Raw genomic sequence first — 23,184 nt, 5'->3', positions numbered from 1 at the left:
TATCGGCACTCATCCAGAGTATGACCCCTCCTCTTACAACCTTGACACACGTGTGTTTTTTGGGCAGCAATACTAGTCCGACAGTCAGCTGCACGGTGTCCCGCCTTGCCGCAGAGAAAACACCTTACTGGCGCCTTAGATGCACCGCCATATGATCTTGGTTTTGCCGCATCTGTCTCTAAGGTCTTTTGGGTTTCCTCCTTTGCCTTACTCAAATTTCTTAGCCCTTGAGCCTCAAGGAATTGGTCTGCAGTGTCGGCGAACTCTTCCAATGAACACAACTTTCTTTCAGGAATAGCGCTAGCTTTGAGCTGCAGCACGCTAAAAATTGCTCTGTGACCAGCTTGTCATGCACCGCCTTCAAAACTCTTTTCTGTGTTTGACATATCAAGCCACCTATCAAAATAGTTGGTCAGCCTGCAGGAAAACTGCTTCGCGGTTTCTGAATCCTCAGGTTTCACAATGCGAAATCTCTCACGAAAACCCTCTGCCGTAAGCCTGAATCTTTGGAGGAGTGCCTTTTTGACTTTCTCGTAGTCCATGGAATCAGCAGCAGGCATCCTTCCAAACACATTCAGCGCCTCTCCGACTAAACACATGCTTAATGCCAGGCCCATTCACTGCACTCCCAGCCTTGCCCCAAAGCTATACGCTCGAATCGTTGCAGATATGCATCCAAATCATCTCTCTTGTCATCAAAAAAAGCCATCAGCTTCCTTGGACAAACTCTGTCCGGTCTAGGAGATTCTGTACCCGCTAAGGAACGCTGATCATTGTCCGTGATCTCCTCATATCCTCCCGCGACATGCGCCTGTTTCCACAAAATAAACTCCTTCTCCCGTTCTATCCTTCTTTTCTCCTGTTCTTCTGCCTCGCGAGCTCTTCTCTCTTCTCGCTCTTCCGCCTCGCGAGCTCTTTTCTCTTCTTGCTCTTCTGCCTCGCGAGTTCTTTTCGCCTCGCGTTCTTCTGCTTCACGAGCGTCTGCGCATGCTTGCGCCCTTTCCTCAATCTGCCTCTTTGCCTCCTCTTTCTTCCTCTTTCCCTCCTCATCATAGAGACGCATCGCCTCTTCCTTGCTTAACCTTAGCTTGAGCGCCAGTTCTAACGTTTTTGCCAAATCCATACTTTCTGCCGCCGAGAGATCGGAAAATTCCGAGACAAAGCAAAAAAGAAAAAAGGAAATGAATCCAAGCAACCGGCTCGCCACTTATCTTTGTCACGGATCTCTCCAGAGAACACTCAGACCGAAAGAACGGACTAGGCGGCGGGTGTACCCACACAAACGCACATTTAATACAGCCTTTGTGACACACACACTAGAACACAAAACTAACAAAACTAACCCAAAACACGAATACTATAAATACACACGACCCCGGCACACTGCTATCAGCATCGACTACTAGCGTTAGGCGTTCGTGCTCCCGTTTGGTTCGGTGTGGCTGCGGCGTTGCATGGTTCCAGTATCCGGCGTTGAGGCGGCGTTCGACGTGCTTGGGCTGGCGTTCCTGGCGGCGTCGTATAAGCTCCCGGTCCAAGCGCCCGTGGAGGTGATGCCGGTGTTATTGGCTTTGGGGGCACCACCCGGATGGGTGGCAACAGCGCTGGAGATACCCCTGGCCATAGCAGGTGGTAGCGCCCTCCGTCGACTCCCCGGAATAGGCTCCGGCACGGCAGGAAGTTCACGATGCGATGTCGTAGAACGCGAGCTCACCGGAGCAGTAGCCAACGTCACTCTCTTCCAGCCGATGTGTCCCTGACCCACCGGAGCCTCCGCTTCTCTTCTGTTCCCCCCAGTGCCTCACTATCACTCGCCCTTTTATAGCCTCGGTGTTAGTCCACATAAGCCTTGCCGTCGTCTTCTCTTCTCCACCAATCATCTCTCTCCAGCTCACCGAATGCTTCTCCACCAATCATCTCTCTCCACCTCACCGAATGCTTCTTCTTCCTCTTCTTTATTCTTCAGTTAATTCACGTCATCGTGTTCTTCACACCTTTTTTCCTTTAAAACTTAATTTATGCTCCTTAATATATATGACAGACGGATTGTTCAGAGAAAGCTTCAGTGTAATGCCACCGACACCGCACATGGACATTACCTTCTGCGTATCTTCTTCGAGCACGATGGCTACGGGACCCGCCCCCACCCAGGACCAGATGCTGCCTATAAATTGGCGCTCACCGAGAGACAGCTTCAGTGGACGTGGCAACACAGCCGTTACTATGTCACTCAACGTTCTTCTGTTTGTGCAGGTTAGTCATTCAAAATACGGTTTCCGTAGTGACGACCTCTGTCTTGTCGTGTTGCCGTGTCCACACAATGCGTTTTGTTGTTTTTGCGAATTTTTATCATTAGCGGGCTTGTTGCTAAAGTTGTCGGGCGATGTGGAGGAGAATCCCGGTCCAGTGACGGAAGAGATTTTTACAGAATTGATCCAGAACCAAAAAGAGATCCTGTCAAAACACGCCGAGGTCCAGACAAATCAGGCTTCTTCTGAGACGAGAATGCTTTTTAGTGCAAAATCGACCTCTTGCCATTGGACACAAGCTAGAAAACCTGGACGATACCCAGAACAGGCTTGCAAATATTGAAGCACTTACCGACAGGTGGATTGATGACATGTTGAGCATCACTAGACAGATCGATGAACTAGACAATCGCTCACGAAGGAATAATTTAATGATCAGAAGCGTGAAAGAAGATGCCCAATGAAACTGAGGTGATAGTGATGAAGAAAGTGACTGAAGATATTTGTAGTGACATCCTCAAGGTAAAAGAAGCTCCATTGAAATAATTCACAGGCTTGGTAAGAAAGCGCCTGGAAGAAACCGCTCCATTATTTTCATGGTAGGAGACTTTACGGACAAAGGAAAATTCTGAGCAATTGTACTAAGCTTAAGGACTCTGAAATCAGCATTAGTGAGGATTACTCTAAGCGAGTAGTGGAGATTAAGAAGAAACTTTGGAAATCGTGTGCAGAGGAAAGGCAAGAAGGCCGTCAGGCCAAACTTGTTTTTGACAAACTAAAGATGAATAATATGTTGTATGGTTGGAACGAAGGCAAAAATGAGAGGTGCCAAATTACCAGTGCCGCTAAAAGCGGCAACTGACGCGAGCACGAAAAACTGGGTGGTTTTAAGATAATAAATATAAATGCTCGGAGTATAATAAACAAAACCGATGCTCTGGAAGTCGTGGCCATAGAGCCTGAACCTGACGTTATTGTCATAACAGAGACATGGTTGCATGAGAATATAACAGACGCCGAGTATGTCGCAACCGATTATAAAGCATTCACAAGGGACCGAGCAGGAAGAGGAGGTCGTGTAGCCATACTAGTTAAGCAAATCATTTCGTGCACTGCCCCTGAGCAGTCGCATAATTTAGAAGCAGTATGGATTTAAAAAAGCTCACGGATCGGAGTTTACATTGGAGGGGTGTATAGGGCCCTAAATTCTTCCCCTGCAGTACTCGCCAGCCTAGAGGAATTCATGAAAAACAATGTTTGAGATGCAGACAATGTAATTCTCTTGGGTGACTTCAATTTGCCAACAATTAATTGGAGCTCATGTTCACCCGGGGAGATGGATATGGCGAGCTGTGAACAGCTTTTAGACTTCGCGTTCTCTTATAATTTAGTGCAGGTAATAACTGGGTTGTGTGAAACAGCTTCATCTGTCCTTGACCTAATTTTAGTGTCGCAAGGTTTGATAAGACTTCTGACAGACTATCATGTTAAAGACGGAATATCAGGTCATCGAACGCCAAACAGCTACTTTCAGTATGTCTCCATCCATCTCTCCGGACAACCCAAGAAGACTAGTTTTAAATTTTCAGTCCGCAGATGATGCGAGTGTCCTAGACTACCTTGAAACTTATAAAGCACTGATGAATTGTGAAATTTCTTTTCCAATGTCGTAACCCATTGCATAGAGCAATTTATTCCTAAGAAGAATGAGAAGTACGGGAAGAAAAGACCATGGATTAACAGAGAAATTATTCATCCAAAACGCAAAATTAGAAAAAAACGGAAAGCATGTTCTCAAAATAGCAATATAGCTGATAAAATCGGTGTTCACAATATGAGAAGATTTGAAGCGCCTCATTAGGGAGTCAAAAGACCGATCTTGCAAGGTAACATTAAAGAATTTCCTTTCCAAAGCACCAGCTAAGTTTTGTCGGTATATAAGTTCGCCGACTAAGCAGCACTTTTCTAATGATGAAATTAATACTGAAGAGAAAGCTGAACAATTTAATATCTTCTCGTCCGTCTTTACTAAAGATGATGGCAAAGCTCCAATCCTCACCGTCTACTCTGGTCATACTCCTATTTTGGACACTAGAATAACCGAGGAAGCTGTCCTGAGCATTTTACTTAATATTAGCACAAAAACAATTCCCAGGCCAGATGGTGTTCCTAATGAATTCTTAGTCAGGTATGCGGAATGGGTGTCGAAGTTCCTTATGAAAATATTTCATTCATCAATTGTGAACAGTTCCTTCCCCGCTGCATGGAAACTAGCCAGAATAGTACCGGTTCATAAAACAGGCAGCAGTTGTTCAGACGTTAGCAATTATGAGCCAATCTTCTTTACTAGTGCTTGCTCTAAAATACTAGAACACATTATATCCAAACACCTCTCCAACTACCTTGAAATGTATTACTTATTATCACCAGTACAGCATGGTTTCTGTAAAGGTCTATCTACAATCACACAGTTAGCTGAAATGCTTCATGATGCTTCAGAAACGATAAATTTGCGAGGCCAGATGGACCTTAATTATCTAGACTTTTCTAAAGCCTTTAATAAGGTTTCACATCCCAAACTTTTGCTAAAAATCAATACAGTGTCCAAATATCGCAACCTCACTAAATGTTTCACCTCGTAGCTACAGAACCGCCAGCAATATGTAGAAATCGACATGTACAGGTCCAGCTTACATCCGGTGTTATCAGGAGTACCCCAGGGAAATGTCCTTGGACCTCTAGTATTTCCTATTTTTATTAATGGCCTGCCTAGCCTCGCTTCTGTACCATCAACATTATTTGCAGATGACTGCGTTGTTTACAATAAGATTGAATCTCTCAGTGACCAAATAAAATTGCGGAACAGCCTAGAAAACATTACCAAATGATGTGATGACTGGCAAGTGGTGATCAATCCCATAAAATCTGTATGCATTACTGGGAGAAAGAAGGTCCTGCAACTTTCGTATCGCACATATGAGCATGAGCTTGGAAGGGCAGAGGAGCACAAATACCTTGGCTTGATATGTAGAAACGACTTGAGATGAAACAGAGGAAATATGTCATAAGGCTAGCTAACAAAGCTCTTTGGAGCCTAAGGCACAATTTAAAGAGTGCATCACCTGAAATCAAAAATCTGGCTGATAGGGGACTGGTTAGACCTGCAACTGAGTACGCGAAAATTGTCTCTGATCTTTACACAGAGAAAAACCGTAACAAACTGGAAAGGGTCCAGAAGTTGGCTTCACAATTTATCTTCAACAAATATGGTTGAATTCACTCAACTTCAAACCTATGTCAGCTGGCAAACCTTCCCAGCTTAGAAATAAGAACCAAACATGATAGGCTGAAATTTCTATTCCTTATCATAAACAATGAAATAAATATCAACAGGGCAACTATTTTAATATTCTCACTAATGAAACCTCTAGACACTGCCACAGCATGCATATTACCTCCAATAACCTGTAATGATGCATTTAAGTATAGTTTCTTTCCTAGAACTATAAAAGAATGGAACATGCTACCTAATTCGCTAGTTAAGTCTGATTCCCTCAATGCTTTCTTGGATAATTTAGACAGTGTTATATATTCCGGAAGTGCAGTGCACTAGCAAATTTATGCTTTTGACTTGTCTGTGTTTAGCATTGTCCTTCAAATATCTATAAGGACGCTTGAGTTTCGCAATTGTTTTTATTTTTGTGTGCCTGCGTGTGCCATAATGTGCTGTATGGATTACATACATTGCTGCTGTTCTGTGTTTTCAGTGTTAATCCATACGTGTAGCCGCATACTTTATTTTTTTATCCAGTGTGACCAGTTGTTTGCATGCACTGTGTGTTACCCTTATTTGATTTGTTGGAATTGCTTTATTTTTGTGGTTTCCACTCCTGTAATGGCCCTTAAACATGGCTGACAGTATCAATAAAGAAAGAAAAGAAAAAATGTGTCCCCACTCAATATGGCACAGTATTAACAAGTCTCCAGGTTGAGGGCGAGCGGCTACCAGAGAAATTACTTGGTGGCATTGCAAAATAAAGAAGACAGATAGAAAGTACAGAGTTAAGGTGGTTTCTTCAGCTTCCAATAAGCCCATTGGAATCTGCAAAAAGGTCAACGAGAAAGGGAACCACAAAAAGAAACCGGGGTGCAACATCAAACACAAAATCACATATGTAGAGTGTGACGGAAAGGTGATTTACAACATTCCACTTAGCTGTCAACGAACCTATGTTGGGCAAACGGGCAGGTGCCTCAACAAGAAGCTTAGAGAACCCAAAAGATCATGTGAACAAGTCGCAAAGTACGGCAATCTGGCACCTCATTGCACGCACTGTAAATGCACCCGAATACTAAAAACACCAAGGTAATAGGCCGTGCTACAAACAGAAAGGAACGCAAAATTATCAAAGCTTTCGCTACGCATACTGCTCCAGATAACCAATGCGTGAGCTTGCCTTCGGTTATGTTGGGCAGAACTGAATTGGACTACCTCAGGCTGTCGTAAGCACATGTGTTGATCGTTTTCGATTTTTTTCGTTCTTCTTATCACTCTTGTTAGCACGCTGTGCTCTTCCCTCTTCTGCGCATGATATGATGTTGATGTGAGTATATACTCATGTTTCTCCTGACAAACAGTTGTTAGAAGCGCTTCGTCCTGTGTGTTCATCCCTTTCTTCATTGTGCTAGTGCTTACCAATACCCTCAAGGACCTCTGGGCAGCGACTATAAAACTTGCAGATTCCGGCAGACAAATTTGACTCCACCCTTCATGTTGCATGGTGCAAAGTGGTACAGTCGACTCCTGATAATTTTAAGACAATTAATTGGAATTTTCGGTTAATTAGAAGTGAGGTATTGGTCCCGTCAGTTCTGCATGTCCATCCATCAGCATAATCAGCCTTCCTTCACCCACTGCAGGGCAAAGGCCTTTCGCATGTCTCTCCCATTAACCCTATCCTTTGCCAGCTGCGCCCACAGTATGCCCGCAAACTTCTTAATCTCATTTGCCCACCTAACTTTCTGCTGCCCCCTGCTACGCTTGACCAGCGGTTATCTTGCCTTCGCATTCCATGCCCGGCCCAAGCCCATTTCTTCCTGTTGATTTCGATTAGGATGTAATTAATCCGCAATTGTTCCCTCATCCACTCTGCCCATTTCCATTCTCTTAACATTACACCTATCATTTTTCTATCCACAGATCGCTGTGTTGTCCTTAACTTGAGCTGAACCCTTTTCATTATCCTCCACATTTCTGCCCCATAGGTGAGCACTGGTAAGATACACCTGTTGTAGACTTTGCTCTTGAGGGATACTGGCAAATTGGCATTCATGATGTGAGAGAACCTGCCATATGCGCTCCATCCCATTCTTATTCTAGTTATTTCTCTCTCATGATACGGATCGACTACCTGCCCTAAGTATTCCTTTACCACTTCCAGCAACTCGCTACCAATTGTGAACAGCTGTTCCCTTGCTAGACTTGCTAGAATGCTGGCACCGCTGAATGACCAGAGCACTTACGTGCGTCTCAAGAAGGACCCAATGGCAAAGATACAGACACTGTTGCAGAAGCTTCTATCGGATGTCTTTCGCGCAGTGCCACCTCAACACAAGTTCCTATACTTTGCGCTACTATGTCACAATGGCTCAGCACCGGCATTGTATGGCCTCCCTAAAGCCTGTTTCACATACAAGCGAAAATTCTAGCGAATCCTGCCGCCACGACGGAAAAACCTGTTTCGAGTCGTCGTTGCGATGAGCGGCGAGGCTCCAACAAATTGGAAATTTTCGCTGCGACGCGCCACTCACTTGCTCAGTCAGTTACATGTGAACCAGCCTTAAGATACACAAAACCGATGTTTTAATGAGGCCTATCATGGATTTCACCTGTTCACCCATCTACAAGCTCTCCGGCTTCCTGCACCGCATACTGGTTCCGCTTGTCAGAAGAACCCCCTCCCAATGTGCGTCATTCTGCTGACTTTATAGAAAAAGTTCGAAACGTGCGTCTTGACATCAAGAGAGACCATCATGGGTGGAGAACCTATTTCCCCTCTCCATTTCTACGTTGCCCATTGTCATCGTTAGGCGTCAGGGCAGCACCGGTTGGGCGAGGAGGGAAGTCTCCCTCACGGGAGAAGCGGAAACAGCAACGGAAGCGCCACCTCGAAGACTGCGCGGAACTCCGCGGAACCGATTAGAGCCTCTTCGGGATCCGGACAGCGTCACTAGCAATTGCAGCCGCACGCTATCGTCACCTTCCACGGCAGGTGCACAGAGATCCGTCGCACCTTGCCGCTGGACTTCTGGTTCCAGGCAGCGAAGTGAGCACAGCCAACGCCCACTCTCGGCACCTTCCCCAGCAAATGCTCGGGATGGCTCTGCCCCAAGAATACAGTGCACACAGGAAAACCCGGCCGCCATTGTCGGCGCATACAAATGTCCGCCGCCGATACTTCAGAAGACGCACCCCTGCCCCAGCCGGTAAGTCGGAAGTCCTTCTTACGTAGCCTTCTATTTCCAAGGAATGCCTCGTTGATGTTTTGTAGCTAGCTGGCCTGCTCTGTGTATTAATTGCAAGTGTAATAAATAGCATATGAGTGTTCACGCTTTGTCGTCCCTTCCCTTTGTTCCCTCGAGCACGAACCCCTCCACGGTTAGCGAGCGGGAACGCTGCATCCACGGATTGGGAGTGTGGGGGGGCAGAAGGCTGACCCCCAATATTTCGACACACATCACAGTCATCAAGTTGGACTTGCTCTTCCCGAGCATTCCAAATGACTTCGCAGTCAAGGTTTGTGCGGCTGCCCTGGAATCTGACGCCACTTTAACTGGCAGGTCGGAAATCAATGTGCCAGATCTCAGGCGACTCCTGCATTTCTGCCTGAGTAACACCTATTTTACTTTCGACCACTTCTTTTACAAACAGGTTCACGGCACAGCCATGGGTGCTTCGGTTTCTGTTACTGCCGCAAACCTAACATGGTTGGAAAGCCATGCACTAGTTTCATTCAGCCCACAACCAAAGATTTCTATGAAATATGTCGATGACTGCTTTTCTACTATCACGAAGAACGCTTTACTTGATTTTTACAGCGCACCTTAACAACATCGAAAGAGCCATGGACAGCTTCCATTTTTGGATGCCTTAGTGAAACAAAGCCAATCCGCGCTCTCATTCGAAGTGTGCAGTAACAGCACTTATACTGGCCGCTATCTTCACTTTAACTCCCCTCACCCAGCCTCTCACAGGAGATCAGTGGTTGCCATCTGACAGTGGCCCAGCTGCCAAAAAACGTGCACCTGTGCCATATGTGCCCTGAGTCAGCGAAACCTTGGCATGCATCTTGCGATCCTATGATGTTGAGGCGTCACACAGGCCAGTGAAAAAGTTGCGGCACGCCCGCGTAAATGACAGCCTGATAAAAGAAAAATTTCCGGACGCAGTGTACAGTATACCGTGCAGAGACTGTAACCATGTGTATGTTGGTGAAACTGGAAACTTTGTTAAAAATTTGAGACAACACCAGTAAGATGTTGCAAACAAGAAAGCTTCATCGAATTAACTCGCCAAACATTCTGAAAAGCAAGGAGAGTGACATAGATTTGAGAAAAGCGCATTTTAAAAACATAAAAGAACCTCCAAAGCAGTCCACAATCTTTAATCATTCAGACAACCGAACACACATTTAAACACACAGACAGGGCACTTGCTAGTGGATACGCCTGCTACCTAGGGCACATTTCCAAGCGTAAAGAGCCAGCCTTTCACGTCTGCACCTCTTTGTGAACAAGGCTCCCGTGTAGGAGCCCAAACGTCAATTAAAAGCTGATTTTTATTTTGGTCGGTGTTCTGCCTTCTTCATGTACACCCCCGACCAGACGGGTTTCCGTGAAACCCTCGACTTGCTAGACTGTTGAACATTACTTTCGTTTTCTGCATGTTAATTTTGAGGCCCACCGTTCTGCTCTGCCTGTCTAACCCACTGATCATGCTTTACAATTCATCTACTGAGTGACTTAGCAAGACAATGTCATCAGCGAATGACAGATTATTTAGGTATTCTCCATTAGCTCTTATCCCCATCTGCTCCCAATCCAGGCCTCAGAATACCTCCTGTAAATAGGCGGTGACTAGCACTGGTGAGATCATGTCTCCTTGCCTGACGCCCTTCCTTATTGGAATTTTATTGCCGACTTTATGGAGGACTATGGTAGCTGTGTTGTTACTATACATCTTCCAGTATTTTCAAATAAGGCTCTACGCCCTGATTCCGCAATGCCTATATGACTGCCGAGGTTTCCACCAAGTCAAATGCTTTCATGTAATCAATGAATGCTATATATAGGGGTTGGTTATATTCTGCGCATTTCTCTACCACCTGATTGATAGTGTGAATATGATCTATTGCGGAATATCCTTTACGAAACCCTGCCTGATCATTTGGTTGATTGAAGTCTACGGTTGCCCTGACTCTATTAGCGATTACCTTAGTAAATACCTTGTAGGCAACGAACAGTAAGCTGATTGGCATGAAATTTTTCTGTAATTTTTCAGGTCCTTGGCGCCTATTTTCTTATGAATTAAGAAAATGTTAGCTAGCGTTCCTCCAAGCTTCTGGTACGGTCGAGGTCATAACGCATTGCGTATACAGGGTGGCTAGTTTTTCTAGCACAATCTCCCCTCCTCCTTCCTTCAACAGATCTGCTGTTACCTGATCCTCACCAGCTGCTTTTCCCCTTTGCATTGCTCCTAAGGCTTTCTTTACTTCCTCTTACGTTACTGGCGGGATATCCCATTACTGTGAGCTTCTGCCTCTCTCATTAACACTCTGATTACATTAGCTAGCTACTGTATAGATTTGCATAGAACTATTCAATCAATCAATCAATCAATCAATCATTTTATTTCCTTGGAAAAGGAAAAGTACGGGACTAAAAGCTCGGACAGCTTGACGAGGTTCCAACCCCTTGCAAGTTGGCATGACAGCAAGATGACGGCCAGTCATACACAAGAAATGAAAAAAGCATCACAAAGCAACGGGTAATACAGAGTGAAAACAAGACGACAAGCAATCAGACAAGCAAAAAAAAGGTAATACAAATAATCAACACACATAAACAACAGTGGTGAACAAAATAGGAGAATAAAAAGCCATGGTCTAGTCTTGCAAATAAATACCTTGACAAAAACGTTTAATGCGAGAGTTTTGGTTCCTGGAGGCATCAAAATTTTGTCGGTCTAATAAGCATAACAGGGAAGGTAATGTATAAGATAAAGATTGTTGATCATAGGAGGTTCTCGGTGTGGGTACAAACCACATTTCTTTATGTCGGGTCTGACGAATATTTGTATTCTCTGGGAGTTTTGCCAGATGAATTATATCATCAATGCCAAATTTTACAAAACCTTTGTAGCGCAACATCAACCTATAATTGTAAAACCGAAACACAGGTAGAATTTCATATTTAGAAAAAAGTGGTTCTGTGGGGTATGTATAATGGACATCAGCTATGTAACGCACAGCTCTTTTTTGTAGCAAATGTAGTTTCAGCAAGTTTGTCACACCAGTTGTGCCCCACACCATTTCATTTATTTCATTTCATTTACTAATACCCTCAGGGCCGTTTGGCATTACAGAGGGGAGTGATAAAAATGATAACACATTAAACAAAAGCAAGCAACGTAGCAAAAAATAAAATATACAAGTTGATTAGGCTCTTAATTATAAAATGTTAGCTACTGCATTTTTAAAACGATCATAGTCTTCAATGGCGGCAATAAGTCCAGGAAGGCGGTTCCAATCCTGTGATGTGCAGGGAATAAAGCTGTGGGAACAGGCATTAGTACAGCAAGAGATAATATCAACTTAATGAGAGTGGTCAACACGAGCAGAATGATAGCACGGATTAGAGATTAGTTCATTGCGCAGGTGGGTGTTCTGGAAGTATATTTTGTGAAAAAGGTAAAGGCGAGAATTATAGCGGCGAGAGGCAAGTGACGGTAGACTTAAGGTTTGTTTCATAGTAGAGATACTGGCAGTCCGAATGTAGTTATGAAGAATGAATCGAGTAAAATTATTCTGAACAAATTCGAGTGAGTTAGTTAGCTTAGCACAGCTTGGTTCCCATACAGAGGAGGCATACTTAGGTTTAGGGCGGACTAATGTTTTGTAAAGGAGCAATTTTAGTGATACTGGGGCAGAAGAAAAATTATGTCGCAGATATCCGAGCATCCGATTGGCTTTAGATATCATATGGTTAATATGAAGGGACCATGTTAGGTCTGACGTAATATGTACGCCAAGGTAGCGGTAAGATGTTACTTGACTTAAGGATAGTGTTATTAAAAAGGTAAGCAGCTGGACTTGACTCTCTACGGGATACGCGCAAGACTTTACATTTATTGATATTAAGTGACATGTGCCAGTGACTGCACCAATCGAAAATAGCGTTAAGATCAGTTTGTAACGTGTTAACATCCTGGTCACTAGTAATTTCTCTGAGCACAACACAGTCATCGGCAAATAGATACATGTTAGAAGTAACGTGCTGGGGTAAGTCATTAGTGTAGATCAAGAAAAGAAGAGGACTCAAAACCGAGCCTTGAGGCACTCCAGAGTTGACCGCGCTAGAAGATGAAGTATAATAGTTACAAGATACAAACTGAGAACGATGACAAAGCAAGTGTTCTAGCCACGTAATAATTTTGGGGTCAAGGTTAAGTTGCACTAATTTTAAGAGTAGTAGTTTGTGGAAAACTTTGTCGAATGCCTTGGCAAAATCTAAGAAAATGCAATCAGCAAGGTTGCGTCGGTCAAGAATTAGGTGGAGCTTATGCGCAAAGGTAATTAGTTGCGTTTCACAAGACAATGTTTTTCGGAAGCCGTGTTGTGCGTGTGAAAGAAACGAATTTGAATCCAGAAAGTGGAAAATTTCGGAGTAAAGAATGTGCTCTAGGATTTTGCATCGGATACTGGTAAGTGATATCGGGCGGTGATTATATGGGGAAGCGGTACTACCAGATTTATGAAGTGGAACCACCTTCCCAACTTGCCAATCGTCAGGATATTCACCTGTGTCAATGCACTGTTGAAAAATTATTAACAAACACAGTGAAGAGTAAACCATTGTACACTTGAGAAACTTGGCATTCATAAGGTCAACACATGGACTTGCAGACACCTTCAAAGACTCAATAATGCTCTCAATACCACAACTATTAATAACAATTGAATTCATAGGCAAATAATTGTAGAAGGGCGGATTCGGTAAAAATGACCCATCACTAGAGACAAAATTCTTGCAAAATATATCATTCAAAATGGTTGTACATTCAGGCTCAGTGATAGATGCTCCGCTAGAGTCAGTGTTATTGAGGTCTTTGAAGAAGGATTAACAACGCGCCAGAATTTTTTAGGGTTATCACTGAGCATGCGTGGTAGTGTTGTCAGCATGAAGCAAGTTTTTGCTTGTTTCAATGCCAGAACGCAAGTTTTGTTAGCTTTTTTATACACTGCCCAACGGTCATCGGAAGGAGCCAGTTTAGCCGCTCGATAAAAGCACTTCTTTCGGTTAGATAATCGGCGCAAGTAGGAGTTACACCAGGGTGTGTTAGCAACCGAAGTGATTACACGTTTCGGTACGTGTTTCAAAATCAATTCATTGACTTTGGATTTAAAAATATTCCAGTTAGTATTCACACTTCGATCTGAAAAATGTGTCTTGAATAAATCTAGGAAGATGGCCAAGTCATTGTTAATTTGTTCAAAGTTAGCTCTGCTGTAATCGAAAATGGTTTTAAAGGTATTACTTGATTTAACTTTCGCGACTCTAATTTCAAATGCTAACACTACGTGGTCAATTAAACCAGGCAGGTAAGATATTGGAGACACAAGGTCTGGGCTTGTGGTTAGAATAAGGTCCAAGGTGTTCGCACTATGGTTGAGTGACCTGGTGGGCTTAGTCACGAGTTGACTTAAGGAAAAGGTGGAACAAAGATCTAAAAAATCATGACTCTGGGATGAAAAAGGGCTCAATACAGGCACTTCAGACGACCACGAAATGCTGGGCAAGTCATTAACACTATCTGAGCTATTCCTAAAATTATCAAAACATGAATCAAGCACATCCAGAATATTCGTCTTCCGCACGCGAAAAATTGGGAAAACATTGCGCGCTAGTTTGTCGATCTGGGTACACATTTGACAAGCACAGCAGCACAGCTTTGTGATCAGATATTCCGTCTGTGACGTCACAGGTTATGAAGTTGCGGATGGCACCACTTACAAAAATAGATCTAGAATAGATCCTGCGGCCCCTTGCACTCTCGTAAAATTGTTCACTACTTGCAGCAGGTCAAATGTGAACAACACAATGTCGAGCATTACGGTATCACAAACTGGCAACACGGACGAGGAAGGGAACAGGACGAGCACTACACTTTCAAAGTGTAGCGCTCGTCCTGTTCCCTTCCTCGTCCGTGTTGCCAGTTTGCACTCTTATGTCTTTCACAAATATGCATCAACAAGCCCAGTTGCAAGTACTTCTTATTACGGTATCAGCGTTTTGGGCAGAGCATGATGAAAAGGTGTGCCAGTCAATGTTAGGCAAGTTGAAATCACCAGCCAGTATTAGTCGATCGTCTCTTCTTACATGGCATTGTAAATATGCTCTTAAGTTTTCCAAGACTGTAACAGAAGAGTTGGGAGGCCTGTAAAAAGCGCCAAGAACAAAGCGAACCTTGTGGATGTATGGTTTGCAAAACATGGCTTCAATGCCTTGAGCATCAGGCATCCTGAAAAATTGCAATGATGATTTCATTAAAATTGCCACTCCTCCACCTCTTCTGTCCCGGTCGCCACGAAAAACCTTATAGTCTTTGGGAACAAATTCACTGTCAAATATTTCATTGCTTAACCAGGTCTCAGTAAGCATGGCAACGTTCGCGTCGTGTAAGAACAGCATGCCTTCAAGTTCTGCAGCTTTGTTTACAACGCTGAGACAATTTACGTTAAGGATTTTGAAAACCCGACTGTTCCCTTTCTGGTGTCACTTTTGATTCCTCGGGATTTTATACCGATTGTTTCTTGCATTATCCCATCCGAACATGTTACTGTCAATGCTAAGCTTGTCAAACACCAGCTTAACCTTAGCACCATTGCTCTTTTCCCGAGATGCCCTTTCCCATAACTTTTTTCTGACGTCATGAATTCTTTTTGAGGAGTCTTCACTAACCGAAAAATCTGTGCCTTTCAACTTTGGACATGCCTTCATTATTGAAGCCTTTTCTCGGTAGTCACTAAATTTTATGATGACAGGGCGATTCTTTGTTGATTTCATACCTATTCTGTGACACCTTTCTATGCTGTTTATTACCAATCCTAACTTCTCGTCAAAAATTTCCTTTGTTAGTATTTTGTCCCTAAGGTCTGCTTCTGATTCTTCATTCTCTTCTATTCCGTAAATAAGCAGGTTGTTCCTACGGCTCCTGTTTTCCGGGTCGTCTGTTTTATTTACCAGGTATGAAACAGCGCCTTCCAGTTTAGTTACAGTCGACTTCACGTACTCCAGTTCCGTTTTTAAAGTATTGATCGTTGCTACCTCATTTTCAAGACTTGCCCACGTTCCAGTCGCTAGGAACACAGCCAGACTCGAGATTGTTGAAAGAGTTCAGCAACAATAATAGCACTATGAACCTCCTTCACCCCGCGACGTCACGAAGATGCGGTGGCGCTGATGTTAGCAGCGACTTTCGCATGGTAGGCAAAACAGGTTCCGCTTGCCCGTGCCTACCGCAGCTGCCGCAGTTACCGGCGGCTGCTTCAAGCCTGTGCACTGCAGAAGCAGCATATATTGACCAGCTGCGTCACTGCTGGATCCGCGTAGTAGCATAAAAAAATATTAAATTAGCCTCGATAGGTTTCTCGCGCATAAATGCCGCATTCGGAAACTGGCTAACAGGCATTGGGCCACGGTAGTAAAGCGCGAAGTCTGGGAGTCGATAGGCACTGCCACTCAATGCACTTAATGCATGCAAGTTACTGCGTTCACTCACCTGAACTTCAGGATAGTAGGCTGATAATTGCTCAAGGAAAAAAAAGACATATGTAGCTGCACACGTACTTATCACCTTGAGCCGGAGTGCACGGGGCGCCGACAGGTTCACTCGCCCCCAAGGAATGCGTTTTTTTGTTAATAGCACACCATGTTTAAATGGCGCGTTTTGTGACATTTAATAGTTACTTGAAACTGTTTCTTGATATGACGACGTAATTATTTCATTCGAGTAGAAAGAAGTCTGGTAAGTTGTGTCAATCTTGCGCGGTCGCGTTGGTGTGCTTAGAATAGCGTACCTTAAGTGTGCTAAACGCCATATGCTTTTTCATTGCATCATGCATGTGTCATGTTTCATGGGGTAATACATGATCGCGAAGCTTGTTTGGAAAGAAGCAGTCGCAGGCGTGCTACTAACAGACACGTGGCGAGATTGAGAGGGGACGCGGCATGAAAAGTGTTTTCGTTGTAACTAAACTTGGTGCAAATATGAAATTCCTACGCTAGTTTCAGTCATTCCTTTTATTTATAGCTATACCTGGCGCAGTTCTGGGTAATTATAATTAACACCGTCGTCAAGTCCCCCCAAGCTAGGTCTCTAATTGAGTAGATAGTGCGCAGTTTTTTTTATGCCAGCATGTGCATAAAGCCCTGTTCTGTATGATGACGCGATTAGTTGTTTTTCTATATGATCAGTACTTATGCATGCATAGTTACATGAAAACGTTTCTTACAAAAAATAACTAACACAATACTGCACGTGTAGGGAAAAAAATCGAGAGATTTATTACGCTCCTCAACGTCTCAGGAATAGTTTGCGACAAATGGAATCATTTGATTTTCATGCGAATTACGAAGGTGAGTGATCCAGTCGCAGAAAATGTGAGAGGTCAGAAAACGAACCTTAAAGTTTATTCCCTCGTTTATGGCATCTTTGCTTTCGCTTTGGTCAAAGAAATGCGGCACTGAAATCAAAGAAATTACCTCACAATTTTTGACGACCACACTTCTAAAAAGCGTAATTTATAAATTTGTACTCAATATTTTGCTATAATTTTTCGTCACGAAACTAGACTTCAGGGCTAGGAAAGGAAATAATTCTAGAAATCAAAAATTTTCACCAAATCGACCAGCTTAACAAGAGGACAAGTCGGCCTGGCTGGTGCGTGGTCATGCGGCTAAAAACAGCGCTAAGCGAGACAGGAGATCGGGGACACGACTCTGTCCCCACTGTTCGCGCAGCGCGACACGTACGTATGTCAGCAGACGATGAGCGCATGTCTGCTCCGGCGAAACAACGCCAGCACTTCCCCTCACTACTGTCCCGAAGTAAAATCATTCCGGCTAGTGCAGAGTGTCAAAACTTGTTTTATTCAATGCCTAGCGCATAAATAAACGGCAGGAACGCTTTCTACATGTTTACTACTAACCATATATACAATACACAGTGGCAAACTATTTCTCTTTATAGCCCGCACGTGGACAACGCGAGCTCGTGTACTTCGACAAATTACTAAGTTGGAAGCATCGACCATTGCTGTGATTCGCAGAAACTGGAAACGCGCCTACAAGCCTTGAAAACCCGCGCACAACACCTATCCGCGACGCCGCTCCCCGACCTTTTGCCTACCACGAGCTCGCTAGTGACTGCAGCGCCACCTCGTTTGTTTACAAACATGCAGGAGGTCCATACACTTCGGTATTTTTCAAGAGTTTCGAGTTGATGTTATCCACTCCGCATGATGATGACATCTTCAGCTGTTCAATTATTTTTTTCGGTACCAACAAAATCCATTATAATAAGGTTCATAATCAAGAAGTCGTGGGGTGGGTAATGAGGAATTCTGGCAATTAATTTGTTCGTAAAAGAAGCTGTAAACACATCATTAAGAACATCAGCGCACATTTCACTGGGAATTACTTGATCGTCTAAAGTTTTAAGATTAATTGTAGATGGATCAGCTTTCTTAACCACGTTTCAAAATTGTTTGGGACTATTTAATAGTATCGATGGAAGAGTATGACTAAAAAATAACTCCTTAGCTTGTTTTAGTGCTGACTTATATTCAGATGCAGCGGACTGATAAGCATCCCACCAGGGCACAGAATTGGACAGTTTGGCGGAGCGAAACAGACGTTTCTTTTTGTTAGATAGCCTTTTTAGTGAAGAACTAAACCAGGGCGAACTTTTGTTAGCGATTACTTTTCTCAGCGGCACATAAGAATCTGTCAGGGACACAATTTTGTGCTTAAAAAGGTTCCAGTTAATTTCGATTGGACGGTCGTGAAAAGAGGATAAGTATACATCGATAAAAGCAGCAAGTTCACGATTTATGGCCTCAAAGTTTGCATTTTTGTAGTCACGGATGTATTTTGAATTGTTATGTATTTAAAAATGTCTTGAAAACAGTCGAAGAAGCTATTCGCTGATGCCACACGTATGGGATGCCTGCTCTTTCCAGCATTACTCAAATGGCTGTCATACATATGAACCACTGAAACCAAGAAATGCATAGTGGAATTTGTTTTTTTGGTTTTCTCCTTCGGGATGTTGATAAATGGGAATTACGTAGTCAAATAATTTTTTTATGTGAAATATAATTCACAAGACAACCACACGGGATCTAAACCTGCAGTCTCTGCGTATGGCTCGTCATTTCCCTCCCCTTGTCTGCTGAATAGGCACTTGAGTAGGTAGGCAGTTGCACCGGCTGCTTGCCGCATGTTTTCAACACTGTTGTGTCAACTTCAATCCATTTTCCTCAACTTTGGGGTGTGAGCAACATCTGCTGCCAGTGACACAAACTGCAAGACATCTAGTTTTATGTTAGAATATACTCAAACCTAGACGGAACAAATTGTTTTACTTTCTACAACTTAGCATCCATATAGCCTCACATAACCAAGTAAATTTTGCCACACTTCGAATGTAACAAAGATTCGTTGCCAGTTTGAAACAAACCTGAGGAAAAATTGTACCACGGGTTCGAGTGGCTGAGCAGAGTGCGTCGAAGTGCACACCAGTGCCATGAAATTGGCGCACCATGTGGAACCACGTCGCTAGCTCTGTTGAGAATGCTCCGCCGGCACAATGGGAGTTTTACCTTAGATGCGCCGTCCCATGAATACTGTAATGGAATGCTTGCAGGACCACACCTTTATCAGCTTATCTTTCCAAAAGTGCAATGTGCTTTCTTTTGACAGGAAAATAGAGCGGAGCTGGGGAAAACAGTATTTTGAGAACCAGCATAAAAACATGCATGCTCCAACTCACAGTATGTACATGATGACCCCTAGGGACCACATGTCGCAGGACTTGTCGTACCGCTCGGGACCCAGCACCTCGGGAGCTGAAAGGAGGCAACGAGGACAAGCTGTTCACACCAGACAGTGTTAAGTCGTCACCTGAAGCAACATGACTACAGTCGGATAGAACTCAAGAATGAACGACCCCCTTCCAGCTATCTGCCACTCCCAGCATTGTCACTCTAGCAGACTCATGAGAATCGGCCAATGGCTGGAAGGGGGTCCTTTGTTCTTGAGTTATATCTGACTATAATGGAGTCAATACATAAATAAACCCAAGGAAAGGGGAGCTTAGCTGCATTGCTGCAATGTGTTGGTCTTGAAACAAACTCCAAGTATTTATAGTCGCACCTCATTTCAGTGAGCAGGGATATTACAAATTGTTGTCTACTGAGAACTGTCCCTAAATTTTTTTAACAAACCCATACATTTCTAACTTTATACATTGAATGCGGTTTTCCATAAAACATATATATCGGACTGCTGTGCACCAAGCTGTGTCCGCTCAGATGGCAGGTGGCAGGCTTTGCCTCACTGCATGGGCGAGAAGTGGTGATGCGGCAAGCGTTCGTGCCTTGGTTCAGACATAGCGGCGAAAACAGCTGGTAGCTAGGCGATCGGCACCCATGTATAGTGCCACGGAACCAGCAACGCTGTCCAATGTAGCTCTCCAGCAGCCATCCTATGCTCACATAGACTGTCACGGAGCGCAGACAGTGAAAACAAGAATAGCTGTCTTCCTGGCATTCAATTTTTTCACACAATGCCACTGTAACGCGAGGAAACCACCCTAGCTGGCACTGCTGGGTTGCTGTGCGGAGAAGCCAACTTAACTGGCATCTGCCACTCCGCTTTCTGCAGCTGCCGCGAGCGGATTCGAAATGGTATTAAAACTATGGAAAAAGCCTCTTCTAGTTGCCATTCTTTCGCTAACTAAGTTTTACTTCTCTAGTGCGAGTTTTTCTGCAAAATTTCATTACAAATTTCGGCTATATCGAACAATTTGAGGATTTTTTTACCACTTTGCTATAACGGGGTTTCACATTGTTCAACATTCTCAACTTCCCTTGCATCTGGCTATTATTCTCAAGCAGACATGTACAAAGTGGGAACATAACATGGAATCGTGGAAGTGCTCTGGTTTTGTAACTAAGGCAGGGCAAAAATTTCCCAACCATCGAGCGGACAGAAACACATACATCGGTACAACACCGTGAAAGGTATGGACGCATGGAAAAGTAAACACAGGCATGTCACTCCATGCTTGGTTTGTGGCAGAGCGGTCCAAAGCACAAGAAAGCTATAGCGTGTTGTCAGCAATTTAATCAAGCTCACGACAAATCTGTTATGCGATAAGTCTGTGGGCAAAGCATTTATTATGTTTCGCTCATGACAAGGAAGGTACTACTTTTCGGTGGCAGCGCAAACAAGAGCTTTGACAGCGTTGCAGCTGATGTATGAAACACCATCACAGTATGCGTCATTGTTCTCTGCTTTCCAGTGCAGGCAGAATCAGCACTGCAGATATTTCACAAACTGGAAGCAGCAAACGCGAACAAATAGTTCAACTAAGTAAGGCCTCTCACGCTGACATGAGTACCGTGGGCATTGAGTTTCTTACTATTACCTAGAGGGAAAGCTGGCGCCCCATCTTTGGATGTTTGCATGGAGCTTTCTCAAGACCACTTTAGAGACCATGGGCGCTCTAAGCATCAAGGGCCAGTGCACTACTGACTGCAGACCACAACTTTTGGCCAGAAAATAATGCAAAACTAAACGCTGTTCGATAATCAAGAATGCCCTAACATTCAATATCCTGTCTGTAATTAAAACAAACGTGCAGAAAAGCATGTAAATGCAAAGTTTGCCCAAATTAACAGATGGCTTGCTCTCCTATTGGACAAGTATTGCACACCACAAAAAACAATATTTCATGCTTAACCGGAGCTTTTTACAAAATATACATTTAAAAAAAATGTTGTTGCTTAAACACTTTAAGAGGTTTTTTAATGGTATTTCGGAAAATGAATACCTTCTATTGGCATCGTGTGCTATGGCGTTTTCGCTATGGCTTTTCGCACTATGTTCGCGCCAAATTCGTCTGTGCGCGGGGCGTGCCATGGACAGATTGGGGCATCTTAGTAACATCACCCTGTGTTCCCGAAAAAACCTGATTGTCCCACACCAGGTAGCTCACCGGCCCATGATGTCCCAGGCATGCCACAACTTTATTAGAGCCCCCTTCACAGCCCCTTTAAGAGAAGTGGGGTCTTGCTATACACACGGACACAACTGACAGCAACTGAAAGCACGCCATCACGGTTTCAGCAACGGAACAGCCGGTTCATGCGGCTATGTTGTGCATTTACACTCGCAGACTTTCCAAGACCGAAACCTTTCTTTCCAGATCGGCTATCTAGCGCTAGCGGATGTGTTCGTTGTGCTCGCCCGTTCGAAAAGGGTGCATGGCGAACGGGCGCGAACAGAGGCAGCACATCCTTGTGCAGTTCGGTTCAGTGAAGCTCGCAAACAATCCGTTCGATACCTTTACCTCTCTGTTGCAATCCTTGCAATCCACAACACAGCACGTATTTCCTTTGCATTTCCACATCTTCGTAGACAGAACAATACTATCAGCAGTCACCCACAATATTTCCACTGCTGCGTCCCTGTGTATACGCTGGCGACTTACAAGGCCCATAATGGCACCGTGTTCCGAGCGCACCTGTGGCGCCATCTGCTTTGAAACGTAACAAATGCGAGCTGTAAACAGTCTCTTAAGGCTGTGAAAAACCTCTTAAACCTTTGCCCACTCGCAATCCGTGTAGGAAAACGTCCCTCCACACCTCTCCTGTCCACCGGTGGGGGGGTACAACAAACATAGATGCTAATTGAGGCACTCAAAAAAAAGACAGTCCCCGGAAAGCATTAACACCGAGGATGAGCCAGTACTCAGGTCCAAGTTCCAGGTCACGTCCAAGGCTCTAGTGCACATTAATGTGCGTTTAGACAAGCATGACCACGAAATCCACGAGCTTAAAGAAGCTTTAAGCCTTTTTGCTGACTAAGCCATCCACCGCTTCAATAGCATAAACCAGCGTTTTGAGCACATTGAGCAATGCTGCAACTAATCTTGCAAAGTCAAGCACCACACAATCCTTCCCAACAACCTGGCTAAGAACTTCTTGTTTGGCTAGCTGGTGCAGGGTTATTCTTACAGATGAGTTGCGCACACATAAAAGACACAAATGCTATAATAAATAAACGACATCAGAGAGATAAATGCACACATAAATGCTGTATAATGCGGAAAAGAACTTCCACTGCAGCTTTTGCTGATCTGTGCACAGGCTTGATTTGCCATCCTGTTGTTTTCCCCTTTTTTAGGCACGTGTGCAATATAGGCCTCAGTGCTGTTAATAAAAGCAGTTGATACTTTGCACTCTTTCCATCTTCCCTTGTCTGTCTTATAAGTGTGCACAACTTGTCTTTAAGAACAAACAACATAACTCCGCAACCTCAGCGCCAAAAAACAAGCATAGTGACCTGCCCTTCCGAGTCCAACATGCCA

At 44.0% G+C, this 23,184-nt stretch overlaps 1 protein-coding gene across 2 annotated transcripts in view; it reads right to left on the bottom strand.

Moving 5' to 3' along the window:
* Positions 1-23,184, bottom strand: part of MAPk-Ak2 (MAP kinase-activated protein kinase 2) — a 272,929-nt gene that overhangs the window by 105,225 nt on the left and 144,520 nt on the right. For both annotated transcript variants that reach the window (XM_077629574.1, XM_077629575.1), the window contains exon 6: positions 19,582-19,657. In XM_077629574.1, coding sequence (XP_077485700.1) covers positions 19,582-19,657 — 76 coding nt within the window. The remainder of the gene's footprint in view (positions 1-19,581; positions 19,658-23,184) is intronic.

The sequence above is a fragment of the Amblyomma americanum genome, chromosome 7 (assembly GCF_052857255.1).
Source record: "Amblyomma americanum isolate KBUSLIRL-KWMA chromosome 7, ASM5285725v1, whole genome shotgun sequence".
In the NCBI taxonomy this organism is placed as follows: domain Eukaryota; kingdom Metazoa; phylum Arthropoda; class Arachnida; order Ixodida; family Ixodidae; genus Amblyomma; species Amblyomma americanum.
Note: the sequence above shows the minus strand (reverse complement) of the source record. Positions and strands in the feature narration are given on the sequence as shown.